Source organism: Phragmites australis, chromosome 8, assembly GCF_958298935.1.
Source record: "Phragmites australis chromosome 8, lpPhrAust1.1, whole genome shotgun sequence".
In the NCBI taxonomy this organism is placed as follows: domain Eukaryota; kingdom Viridiplantae; phylum Streptophyta; class Magnoliopsida; order Poales; family Poaceae; genus Phragmites; species Phragmites australis.
In genome coordinates this window covers 148,811-161,426 of record NC_084928.1, presented here as the reverse complement: position 1 = coordinate 161,426, position 12,616 = coordinate 148,811, and the positions used below count along the sequence as shown (strand labels likewise).

Here is a 12,616-nt window from a genome sequence, read left to right as displayed (position 1 = left end):
CGCCTCGACGACGGGATGACCAGCGGTGGGTTCATGCTCTGGAGAAGACGATGAATAGGGCCTTGTTGTATTTCGTTGTATTTTCCTTCTCTTCCAAGATTGTGAATGTAAAAGGGGATGTACCAATGTGCAATTAGTAATACAATCCCCACCCTTTTCGAAAAGAAAAAAGCCACTCTCGGGGCAAGGCTTTTTGTATGGCAGCCTTCAGGCTTCATTGTTTGAGTCTTCAGATCAGCACCACCACCATCATCATGGTGGCTCTGCCCCTTCAGGTGCTCTATTTGAGAGTCAGGTTTGGGAACATTACTCCAATAGTGGCCGAAATGGGGAGGCCTCATGCTGAACATGGCTGGTCGTGCTTCTGTGAATCCTTTTTCTCCTCCAAGTGCAAGTCTGACAGACAATAGCTCTACTAATTTTAGACCGATGCTGGCACCAAGATTGGGATAGGCTTTCTACAGTAATCCCACATATCAAGGGCCTAGCTCGTTCGGACTTGACAGCTCCATTGACCGTGCCCGTAACCGCCGAGTTGACAGCAGTGCTCTCCAAGCTGATAGCAAGAGGCAGTATCAGCTTGATTAGGAGAAGATCCGCCGATGCCATCTTCTCCCACGGCTCGGGTGGACCTTCCACAACGCGCAGATCATCTCCTTGCTGCCGTCCCAAAGGAGTTGGTGTTGCTGTTGAAAGGGATGGCACACCTTCCAACACGAAACTGGATTTCACAGACCCAGCTGATGAGAAAGGGGATCGAGTCAAGCAGCCTCTTGTGTTGCTGTTGCATGCAGCATGTGCTGTAACTGACACCTTCAGATGAGCAGCCTCTTGTGCTGTTGAGCAGCCCTCATGCTCGCAGGCTTTAACTATCTTTCTGTGTTGGTATTGGAAATTGGAAAGGTACTTCCCTCGCCATCTTCTTGTATCTGTTTCATTGAATCTGTCAGGATAACGAGCCACTCATCACTCATGCGAGCACTTTCCATGTTCATCAATCTGAACAAGCCATATTTAATTAGTTGTATTTGTTGGAGAAGCATTGGTTGCTGTTGATCAACTCACTAAATTTGACCAGGTAATAGTGGTATTTCAACGACAGGTTTATGGCATAGTAGAAACTAGCAGAGTTGTCAAATGTTCCTAGTGCTCACCATTGACGACAGGTATCAAGTTGTAGACTAGATCATTACAGTGGCTAAACTTTTGCAGTAAGTATTCTGACAGCAACATTATAAAAAATCATGCAAGATTTATTAATTTCCCTCTAGTTTAACAAGAATCCGAGGATTATCCAAACACAATTAACAGAAAAAGAAACATGCAATGCAAATACCACTATTTGTCTCCCTATCTGACGTCTTTGTCTGAGCAACAATGCAGTAGTAGCAACAGCAGCCAAAAAGACGGAGAGACAGAGAAAGAGAGGGAAAGCTTCAATCTTTCCCCGCCCGCGGCGCGTCCGGCGACACGGCGGCCCAGAACTCTTCGTCCTGCTCCAGCAGCGCCATGTGCTCCGGCGTCAGCACCACCTCCGCGTCGATGCTGCCGCCGCCCTCCCGCCCCGGGTACAGCGACGTCTTCCCGTCGAACTTGTTGGCCTTGCCGCTCCGCGCCGCCACCGCTTTTCCCCACCCAAAATCGCACCCGTACATGTCGAACCGCGGCGAGCTCCCCATCATCACGCCGTTCGGGTCGAAGTACCTCAGCGTGTACATGATCGGCTTCGCCGTCCATGCCTTCACGCGCGCCCGGATATTCGCGTCCGTGTGCGCCGCCACCGCGCGCCCCACCGCCGCCGCCGCGCAACCGTGCCCGCGCGCCAGGAGCTCCGACGCGCGCACTGGCGCAGTCGAGATGGCGTAGATGGTGTTCCCGAAGTACTCCGCTGGCAGCGCCGGCCGGAGCCTCCCGCGATTGTTGATTGCCGCGCGACATACGGTCTCCTGGTCCGGCGCTAGGCGCCGCGCGCGGGTGACGCACCGCCACATGAGCGAGCTCAGCGCCTGGAACTTGGTCACGGCGGCCGCGCCGGCCGTGTCCCCGGCCGCCAGGAGCTCCTGCCGTGCCCGCTCCTTGAGCGCCACCAGGGACTCCGCCGAGAAGTGCAGCATCCGCTCGCGCAGCGGCGGAGGCGACAGCCTCTCGATAAGCCCCGACAGGTCGGCGTACGGGAGCACGAGCGGTGCCGGTGCGCCGCCGTCGGGCGACCAACGGTCGAACAAGGGCGTGCGCGACGTCAGCGCACGGGGGGCTTCCGGAGGCGCGAGCGTGGCGCGCGCGATCTCGGCCCACGTGTTGAGGAAGTCCCAGAAGGCCGTGCCGTCGGAGAGCGCGTGGTTGTACACGAAGCCGACGAAGACGCCGTCGTCGAGCTCGGTGACCTGGACGACGAAGAGGGGGACCTCGTGGCCGTCGTAATTGATGGCGCCGTCGAGAGGGAAGAAAGAGTGGACGACGCGGGGGACGTCGGCGTCGGGAGGGATGACGTCGGCGATGGCGACGGCGTCCGCGACGGCGTGGAGGATCTCGACGCCCTGGCCGGCGCAGTCGATTGAGACGGAGCATGCGACAGCGTGGCCCTTGTCGTCTCGGTGCTGGTCGGTGACGAAGCGGCCGGCGACGGGGTAGTAGGTGGCGAGCGCGTCGGCGAGGGCGGCCTGGAGGTGGTCAACAAGGTGAGCGGTGGAGAAGGGCGGCGGCGCGAAGAGGAGGCCCTTCTGGATGTAGTCGGTGGAGAGCATGGACACGTCCCAGGAGGTGAGGGGGATGCGCTCACGCGGGCGAGGCGGTGGCTTGACGGTGCGCCTCGACACCACGCGCACCGGCGGCGACGGCATTGTCCCTTCTACTGTCAATGACGGCATTGATGGGTTGCTTGGAATTGGAGGTGGAAGTGGAATTGGAATTGGAATTGGAATTGGAATTTATAGGTGGGGTGGGGTGGGGGTTTGGTTGTGGTTGTGGTTGGTGGAATGATGTTGCCCAGCCCAGCCCAGCCCATGAATGGGTCCGATTGGCCATTCTTGTTCTCAAGAAATTGTTGACCGGGAAGGGAAATTGCCTCGTGTGTGACAACTGATAGTTGAGACAAGTCTTTGCCTCGTGTGTGACAACTGAGAGTTGGTGAAGTCTTCCTTTTACGTTGTAGAACAGGTAAGCGAGCGACAAAACTGACATTTCTACTTTGTGACAAATCCGACAGGCTGAAAAATTTCAGCATACGACTAGCACGTAAGACTTTGAGATCAGCCAGAGTTTAGCAAACCCTTTTTGGTTGATGGTGGTGATATTATACAGTGAATGAATCCTCACACTCACAGCACAAACGAACCTTCCTTCCTTCATTCATTCATTCTAATGCATGGCCTTCATCATCATCAGACAAGCATCACCGTTCCTAGGAACCCCCGCGCCAGGGGAATCAATGTTGAACCCAAGACTCAGTGTAAGCCACGCATCAATTAGTGGGTGATTAAACATCATTGATGCCACTGGAAAGAGTTGTGCCGACTGTGCAGAACCAGGTGCAGCATCTGTCTGATGACTTGGTTGATCCTGATCAGGTTGTGCTCTTTCAAGCGGGTTATTGGATACTGGGCATGATTGCTGCCTTTCAGATTGCAAAGGTTGAGCTTGTGCTACACCAGACAGGTCTGCTTCTTCTGGTTCTCCTTGCACAAGTTGTAAAGGCACTAAAATCTGTTGTGCAGACTGAGTTACAAGATTGGTTCACGTCTCAACTTCTCCAGACACTGGCAAAGTAGCCTGGCTGGAAGGAGCAGTTAAAGCTGGTGCGTGTAATGTAAGTGAGGTGAATCTGCAGTGGCAGTGTCGCTATTTTCGGTGTTAACTTCCTTGCAGCATCACCTAAATGTTGACTTGTACCACCCTGTAATGGTGAGCTGACAGTACTCTCTCCCTCGACATGTTCAGTACTTCTATGGTCACCACATGAACATTCCTGATATAATGGTAACGGAACATAATGAGTTACTTTGCATCATAACTCATAAGCATATGCAATAAGAATGAACATAAGGCCTCGAATATGATATGAGCAGCACAGGACATCACAAGAAAATGCAAGCATGAGGAACTAGTGAATACCATTAATTGAAAAATGAACACAATGTGCTAAGTACTTATGCAAAGAAAAAGGTGGGATATCCACTAGCAAAGTACATTCAAGGAAATGGGTATAGAAACACTCAGAGGAGTGTTCCATATGAAAGACAACATAATACATACAGTTCTCACTCTTCATGCCCAGCATGTTGTGCAGTCCATCCGGCAAACAGACCAATAAGACTACTGGAGTGGTAAAAACATTTGGATTGTCACATGCAAAGAGCCACAAAAAAAAGCCACTTGCTATATTAGGAAACTACAAGGCGTACAAATATTTCTTTTACCTTTCGCTATATCACAAAGGACAAGAACTTAAATGAGTAATCTGCCAAACCAGTAGAGCTCATGAAAAAAAGAACTGAAACCTCACTGTGTCAAGAGATCTACATTTCTTCCTGATTGTTCGTGAAATATGTTATAACTGACATGCTGAACGTGATAAGTTTAAGCTAAAAATATTATAATTTATTGTGTGGAAACGGATGTATTAGAAAGCAAGCACCATCAGCATTTTGCAGCTAGCTGTGAGAATAAACCATGCTATACCTGGTTAACCGAAATGTCAACTAAAGGACTACTACGTAATGAATGTTGAACAGCCAGAGTGCATCTCCTTGTGAGTCAATTTCATCAGGATTATTGCAGGTCCTATTTACCGACAGACCAACAACGTCTGATGGTGGCCCTTGGATAAGAACTTCAGCAGGTTCATTTCTTGCTTCTTCTGTAGTGGTAACTTCAGATGCATTTACACTTCGAACCAACGTAATTTCCATTGCTGAGTTATCATCCAAAGACTGCGGTGTCGAAGAAGCTGCATGAACATGGCAGCTACAAACTTCTTCCTCTCCTAAAACCATCTCCTCAGTCAAAAAATCACCCAGTACTTCTTGATGTGAACCATTTTCAAAAATACCATCAACAGAAGTTTCCTGGCTAAGGATTGATTTAGTTGAAGTCTCCTGTTCGCAAGGTGATTTGTTGCTCACTGAAGTTGGTTGACTTTGCTTGCTTGTTTCGCCTGCTCTATGTGCAAACTTCTTCTTGAGGATCCTTAGCTTCTCATAAACAAACTCAGCGAGCGTTTCATTGCACTCATAGTTTAAGTTTTTTACAGCAAGTGTGAGTGATTCGCTATGATTGACCTTATGCTTTAAGAGAGAAGCAGCACGCCAACACTGAAGCAAAGCATTATAAGAACAATAGCACTTAGAAATACACATGTATAAAGTCAAAAACAATATAAAGGGTCTTCTACTAACCAGAGCTATATTGAATGCATGCAGTATGCCCTTTAGCTCCTGGTTGACTTGGTGATTCTTCAAAATATACTCAAGGAGTTCCTCACATAAGGATATAACACTCTCCTGCAAAATTCGTTATCATCCATCCACAAAACCAATCAGCTCAGATAGCAAAAATGACTAAATGAAATAAAGTATATTTTGGTGTTTCACAATTTTACAAAGAAATGTTAATGTAAAAGATCTTTTATAACATGACTGCATGTTTACTACACACACTGCATTGCAATTTCGCATGTTGCACAACTGGACACAACTATCTTGTTTAGTAACTTTAGTTTAAGTTAATTTTTTGTTTGCCGGTCCTAGTTCCAAAACAACTGAATGTTACACTTATCCTGAGGATGTATTTGGTTCTTAATATCCTTATTAATCTGACGAACAATATGATTTCAGCTTTGTTACAGCAGTTTCAAGTCCATAAAAACTGCGGCTTGCATTGTTGAACCCGGCCGGTAGGCTCATTCTGGTGTCTATGGTTCTCACGGCAACTCCCATTTATCAAATAATTGACATGGGCCTCTGCAAGTGGGTTATCAAGGCAATAGACAAACAAAGGCAGGGTTTTCTTTGGTTGGGTCAGGATCAAGCTAAGGGTGGCAGCTGCTTGGTGTCTTGGCAGCGAGTATGTCCCCCTCTTCATCTTGGTGGCTTGGGTATCCATGATTTGGTGTCTCTTGGTTGGGCTCTTAGGATGATGTGGTTATGGCTCCAAAAGATTGAGCTGTCGCGGCCTTGGGCTGGCTTTCAGGTGAAGGTTCATCCGAATGTTTGTGCCTTGTTTGCCATTGCTACCATTTCTTTTGGTGGGTGATCGCAACAATACGAAATTTTGGATTGATCGCTGGCTGCATGGTCATTCTATAGCTGCTTTGGCTCCCAATCTTATTTCCTTGGTTTCTCATAGGGCTATCAACCAAAGATCGGTGTCTCAAGCTTTGAATAACACGAGATGGGTGTCTGATATCAAGGGCGCCCTATCGGTGAGGGCTATTGGGGAGTATCTTCATATTTGGGATATTTTGGATGGTTTTGCTCTGCAGCCCAGGGTTGAGAATCAACATCTTTGGAGGTTGTCAACCTCGGGCATTTATTAAAGTAAATTGGCTTATAATGCGTTTTTTGTTGGCTCGGTTGAGTTTGCGCTGTGGAAGAGAGTGTGGAAGTCCTGGGTACCACTAAAATGCAGATTTTTCATTTGGTTGGCTGTTCTTAACCGTTGCTGGACGGTGGACCAATTGGCTAAACGGGGTTTGCCTCATCCAGAAGCTTGTCCTCTTTGCGATTAGGCTGATGAGACAATCCAACATCTATTGGTGTCTTGTGTGCTTGCTCGTCAGGTCTGGTTACATGTCATGTAGAAGGTTGGCCTGCCTTTGGTCTATCCACAACTGGCTGATTCTGTGTTCTCGAGCTGGTGGAGTCGCGCTATCAATAAGGTTGCAAAGCAGCACAGGAAGGGCCTAAACTCTCGTATTATCCTTGCTGCTTGGGAGGCTTGGAAACACTGTAATGACTGCGTTTTCAACGGGGAGGTCCCGAATGTGGTTTCGGTTCTAAGGTCGGTCGCGGATGAGGCCACTCTATGGTGTGCAGCTGGGGCTTCTGAGCTTCGGTCTTTGTTAGCTGGATAGCCTAGTCCTTCTTCGTTTCTTGGGGATGTCTGTTTTGTGTTGTGTGTGTGTTGTGTGTGGGTGTGGATGTTTTGTTTTTCCTTTTTTGTTTGGTGTGGACCTGTTTTGTGTTGTATTTGTTTCTTTCTTCTTTAATGGAGTGACTCGCAATTCTCCTGCGCATTCGAGAAAAAAAAACTAATGCTTGCAAATAATAATAATAAAAAGTTCCTCCCCATGGATAAGAGAAAAGATAATTCAGTAGTCACTACTTTTGACCCAAGGAAGATGGTGAACATTTACAATCTTGAAAGATAAAATTTGAAGCCACAAAATTGCAAATGTTCTAGATCAGTTGTGGGCACAATGTAAGTTCAAAGGGTGTAATAACAAAACCAGCAAAGGTAGAGCTGAGAGTAATCGAGGAACCACAGGATTTTGGAGTCATCTAAAGCATTATCATAGTATTGTTAAAGGCCAGCAACAACTCAAATCAGAAACTGATCATGAGAAAGGTATGACAGTTATTGAACCATACAAGTATGATCAAGAAGTTAGTTTGAGGAAGTTATACATTGCAATAATCATGCATGAGTATCCTTTTAACATAGTTGAACATGAATATTTTGTTGAGTTTATAAAATCCCTGCGTCCAAACTTTCCTATCAAGTCTCGTATCACTGTTAGAAAGGATATAATGGACCTCTATTTGCAAGAAAAGGATAAGATGTATGCTTATTTTAAAACCCTTCAAGGCCGCTTGAGTGCAACTATGGATATGTGGACATCAAATTAGAACAAGGGGTATATGTGTGTGACTGTCTATTGGATAGATGATGATTGGCGTATTCAGAAGAGGATTATCAATTTCTTCCATGTGCCCGGACGACGACATACTGGTGAGAATATGTCTCATACCTTAAGTTCATGTATGTTGAAATGGAACATCGAGAAGAAAATATTTTCTTTGACTCTAGACAATGCTGCTGCAAATAAAGTTGCTGTTAAGGATGTCATCTTAGGACTCAAGAAGCATTGTCCATTAATCTGTGATGGTCTCTTTTTTTCATGTGAGATGTGCTAATCATATTCTTAATTTGGTTGCTAAAGATGGTATGAGTGCGATTGCATCTTTAATTCAGAATATTAGAGCATTTATGGTGGCTGTGAAGGGTTCTTCATTGCAATGGGAGGAGTTCCTAAAGTGTGCTACTGAGTGTGGATTGGACACAAAGTTGGGCCTCTCACTTGATGTTTCTACTAGGTGGAATTCAACGTATACTATGTTGAGGGATGCTTTATATTACAGGGCTGCTTTTGAGAGGCTCATGTCTTGCGAACGTGGCAGGTATGAGAAAATTGCTCCTTCTTCTGCAGAATGGGAAAAGGCAAAATCTCTTATACCATGCTTGAAAAAGTTCTTTGATCTCACTGAGTTATTTTCTGGTACATTATATCCAACTGCAAACTTATTTTTCAAAGGCTTCTGTGAGATTAAGTTCTTGCTAACTGATTGGTGTCATAGTGATGATCCTACTATTAGTAGCATGGCAACTTTTATGAGTTTTAAATTTGAGAAGTATTGGAAGAAGTCCAATGTTGCTCTTGCTATTGCAAGTGTTCTTGACCCTAGGTTCAAGAGAAAATTTGTAGAATTTTATTTAAGGAGGGTGTACAAAAATTCCTATCAAGATGAACTTAACAAATTTAATTGTGTTATGAGGAACATGTATGAATGCTATGCTGCTAGTAATCCTTTATCTTTAAAGAGTAAAGCACCTGTACCTTCAACAGAGGCAGATTTGTTTATGGACATGGTAGATGAGGAACTTGATAGCTACCTATATGACACACATGACCTGGATGATGATGCAAATGACTTGGATAAGTACTTGGCAGAACCACCATTAAAGGTTACCAAAGCTAATTATCATACATTTGATATTTTAGCATGGTGGAAGGGTCAGAGGGATGAGTATCCTATTCTATGGCTGCTTGCTCGTGATGTGCTTGCCATGCAAGTGTCAACGGTAGCTTCTGAATCGGCTTTTAGTGCTGGTGGCCGTGTTGTTGATCCATATCGTTCTCGTCTTGATCCTGAGATGGTACAAGCACTGATTTGCACTAAAGATTGGATAGCTGCAGCAAAAAAAGGTGACAATTTAAACTTCTACTCATGTAAAGTCTTCACATTTTTACTAATGTACATGCCTTGACATTTCAGGTTCTAAGAATATTTTGTCATTGGTCGTTGATCTTGATATTCTTGAGGTTGTTGCTAATAATCTGATGTTTGAGGTATAAAATATAAATTGTACAACTACTTCTATTTTTTATTCTCAAGCGCATAATCATCACAGATCCATAGAAGCTATTGTGCACTTTCATCATACAAAAAATAAGAGCAAGCTATTGCGCTAAGGAATGGCAACAACAATTATTCACTTTTGTCTTAGTTATGTGTCCCAAATTTTAAATGTGATATTATGGGTAGTAGGGTTTAGGTACTTTATCCGATCTAAACCCTGATACCACAAAACATGACATTCAAACTTAATTCGACATGGTATCATCGTTACCAAAATGCATCTAGTTATCCAACATCGACATTTTCTAATATGTGGCCTCATATCATTGGCATATTTCATCAACTAAATTGTATAAAAGAAAATTAATCCATCCATTCTCTCAAATTAATCATTTAGAATGCAACTAAAATTCTCTCGAATTAAACTAAAGTTATCTAGCCATGATCCATCCATTCATACCTAGTTGTGGAGGAGGAGGCCTAGGAGGGCGTTGCGACGTCGGTATCGTGGAGACCGATGGCAATGCAAGGTGTGAATTGAGGCGCCAGGGTGGAGGAGGCCGGGGAGTGTGCAACGGCTTTGGTGTCTTGGAGGCTAGCAGCAGCGTGGGGGCAGGAGCTGAGGCGTCGGTGTGGAGGAGGTAGGCATCAGGGTGGACGAGGAGGTGGCATCAGCTCCAAGATGTGGATGAGGCATGTGGCGAGAGCTGAGGTATCGGTGTGGAGGAGGCTAGCGCTAGAGTGGTTGAGGAAGTGGTGTTGGCTCTAAGATGTGAAGGAGGTCACATGGTGGAGGAGGCTGAAAGTGTATCTAGGCTCCCATTGTGGGTTTTGATGATTGATGACAAGTAATTAAAGGACTAATACGTTCAATTGAGTATATGAATATGTGAAAGTCCCAATGATGTAAGGGCAATGACATTGGTGACCCTAAAAAATGAAGAAAGTAGACAACGCATGGCTATTCTTTGTGATACACTCTTTTGTCTTTAATTGAGTTTACAAAAACACTGTACTATCAAGAGGGATGCAATGTGGCATTGCTCAGACATATCTCAGTGTGAGAAACCATTCAAATTGTATTCTAATTAATCATTATGGTGATCATTTACACAATCACGCTTATGATGATTAACCAGAATCCAATCCCGATAGTCTCGGCAAGTGTTTTATACTCAAGATTATATCAAGGCATAATAAAGAGTGAGTAATGAAATTATATTACAAGTCTTTAAGTTATTACAATTTCACAATAATTTACATAGCATGAACACTAGGAGAACAAAAAACAGTTCTAACTCGGAACATAAATACTAGAAAGACAAAAGATGGGTAGTGTCATATGCCCATGAGAACCACCCCAAAATGACATCTTTTGAGTAGGTATCACTACTCTTTCCCGTCGCCAACATCGACGAGTGTGAAGTAACAAAAAACTAGCTCTTCCTCACCTGCAGCACCTATAAAAGTAACATGAGTACGAAGGTACTCGCAAGACTTAATCCATATTAGATACATGTAATAACCCGACTCTAAATATAATGCATCTGGATGAATTAGCAAGGGATCAAGCACAAAGTTAAGTGAATTTATATGCGAAGAGCAGTATTCGACTCAAGTGTGAGCAACTACACCTAACCATTTGTAACCTCCTACCCCCAGGTCATCAACATAACAAAAGGTAACTTGAACCATTTCAACTCATCATCAAACATCACTATCCATTCCTGACATACCATCACAATCCAACCACGGTAAGTCTATGATTGATGCGGATAGACAGAAGTATGCTCATAACCGAGAGCGGGGTAATTTGAATTGTTCTTACATCTTGCAGGGGGTATATTTTTACCCATGTGACTCGGGTTCTTCCTCTTGGCCCCTGAGACAACCTTTCTCATACCCGAAACTACCCACTTGCACATGCCCCTATGGCACCGGGGTTACCGCGAGCTTGTTCCGAACACATTCGGCTCCCCACCACCTTACTTCTCCTCATTCTTTTTCTCTTACGCGTCATAGGGGCACAAGACAAGCGTTAGCACGACGTATGATAATCGGCTCATTTGTCCATTATCTGAATATGTGGTAGTATGGAAAGTGCTAAAGCCAACGATAAACAACGGTTGGTACTTAAATGATGCAAGCGGTCTATGGCATTCGGGTTCCTCTCCTGACCTACCCCTAGCACCGTCCACATCTCGCTTCATCCTTACATCTCATACATCTCAACATCAACATTATCATTGTGAACAATATTAAGCCCTAAGCTGGCGAACGATAGTCGAACCACCGCTCGACTTCTAACGAGGATCTATGCATTGCTAAACATCTTAGAAAAACTTTTAAGTTAGACAAAACCATTGTTATACTAAGGTTACAAGGATAAGAAACATCAGCATCTCAAGGTAGGAATAATGTAGCAACATAGGTTCTACCCACAAAACCTGACTTTAACTCACTAACATGCATAACATACATAAAGCAATAACTTATCAATTTTACTCCACATGATCCAAATTATAAGGTAAAATATGCTTAGATGTTTGCCTTGATGCTTAGATTTACAATTAACTGCAACAAAATCTTAATCGCCTCCGATCGCGCCTGCGTCACGCTCTGGTTCTTTGCTCTCTAAGGAAGAGTGCATGCAATGCGATGAACATGAATGAGGTGTAAAGAGGTATGCTACAAAATGCATAAACCATGAGGATGCAATACAGCAAGCTAAGTGTACAAAGACATGCGATAGAACAATGAAGTATTCGATCCAAGCATCAACTGACATTCTGACTGAAATCCGAAAGTTCTAGATTAGGTTAGAACTTCCGGGTGTCATAACTTTTGGATGTCGCTCTGAACAGGGGTTGTCGGGTTGCAATTTTTTTTATTAAACCAGAAGTTTCGGATTAAGGTCAGAACTTCCGGGTATCGCTCCGAACAGGGGTTCTCAGGTTGCACTTTTTAATTAAACCGGAAGTTCTGGATTAAGGTCAAAACTTCCGGGTTAGGCTAGAACATTTGGTATACTTCCGGGCAGGGGTCCTCAGGATAGCTAACTCGCATTAAACCAGAACTTTCGACCGAAGGTCAGAACTTCCGGATAGGGTTTCTTAGATAGTTCTAACTCGAAATACCCAGAACTTTTGGGTTGTAAACCGAAACTTCCGGGTTCTAGCAGACATGAGTTCGCGCTGATTCATCTGCCGATTCAACATGCATGTTAAAGCCCATCCCACATGAGCTTGTGTCGGCACTAA

General features: G+C 44.7%; 1 protein-coding gene across 1 annotated transcript; it reads right to left on the bottom strand.

The window, feature by feature from the left end:
* Positions 1-1,232: 1,232 nt before the first annotated feature.
* Positions 1,233-2,894, bottom strand: LOC133926069 (uncharacterized acetyltransferase At3g50280-like). Its single transcript, XM_062371812.1, has one exon. The coding sequence runs from the start codon at positions 2,865-2,867 to the stop codon at positions 1,437-1,439; it is 1,431 nt and encodes a 476-aa protein (XP_062227796.1). The 5' UTR covers positions 2,868-2,894; the 3' UTR covers positions 1,233-1,436.
* Positions 2,895-12,616: the final 9,722 nt, after the last annotated feature.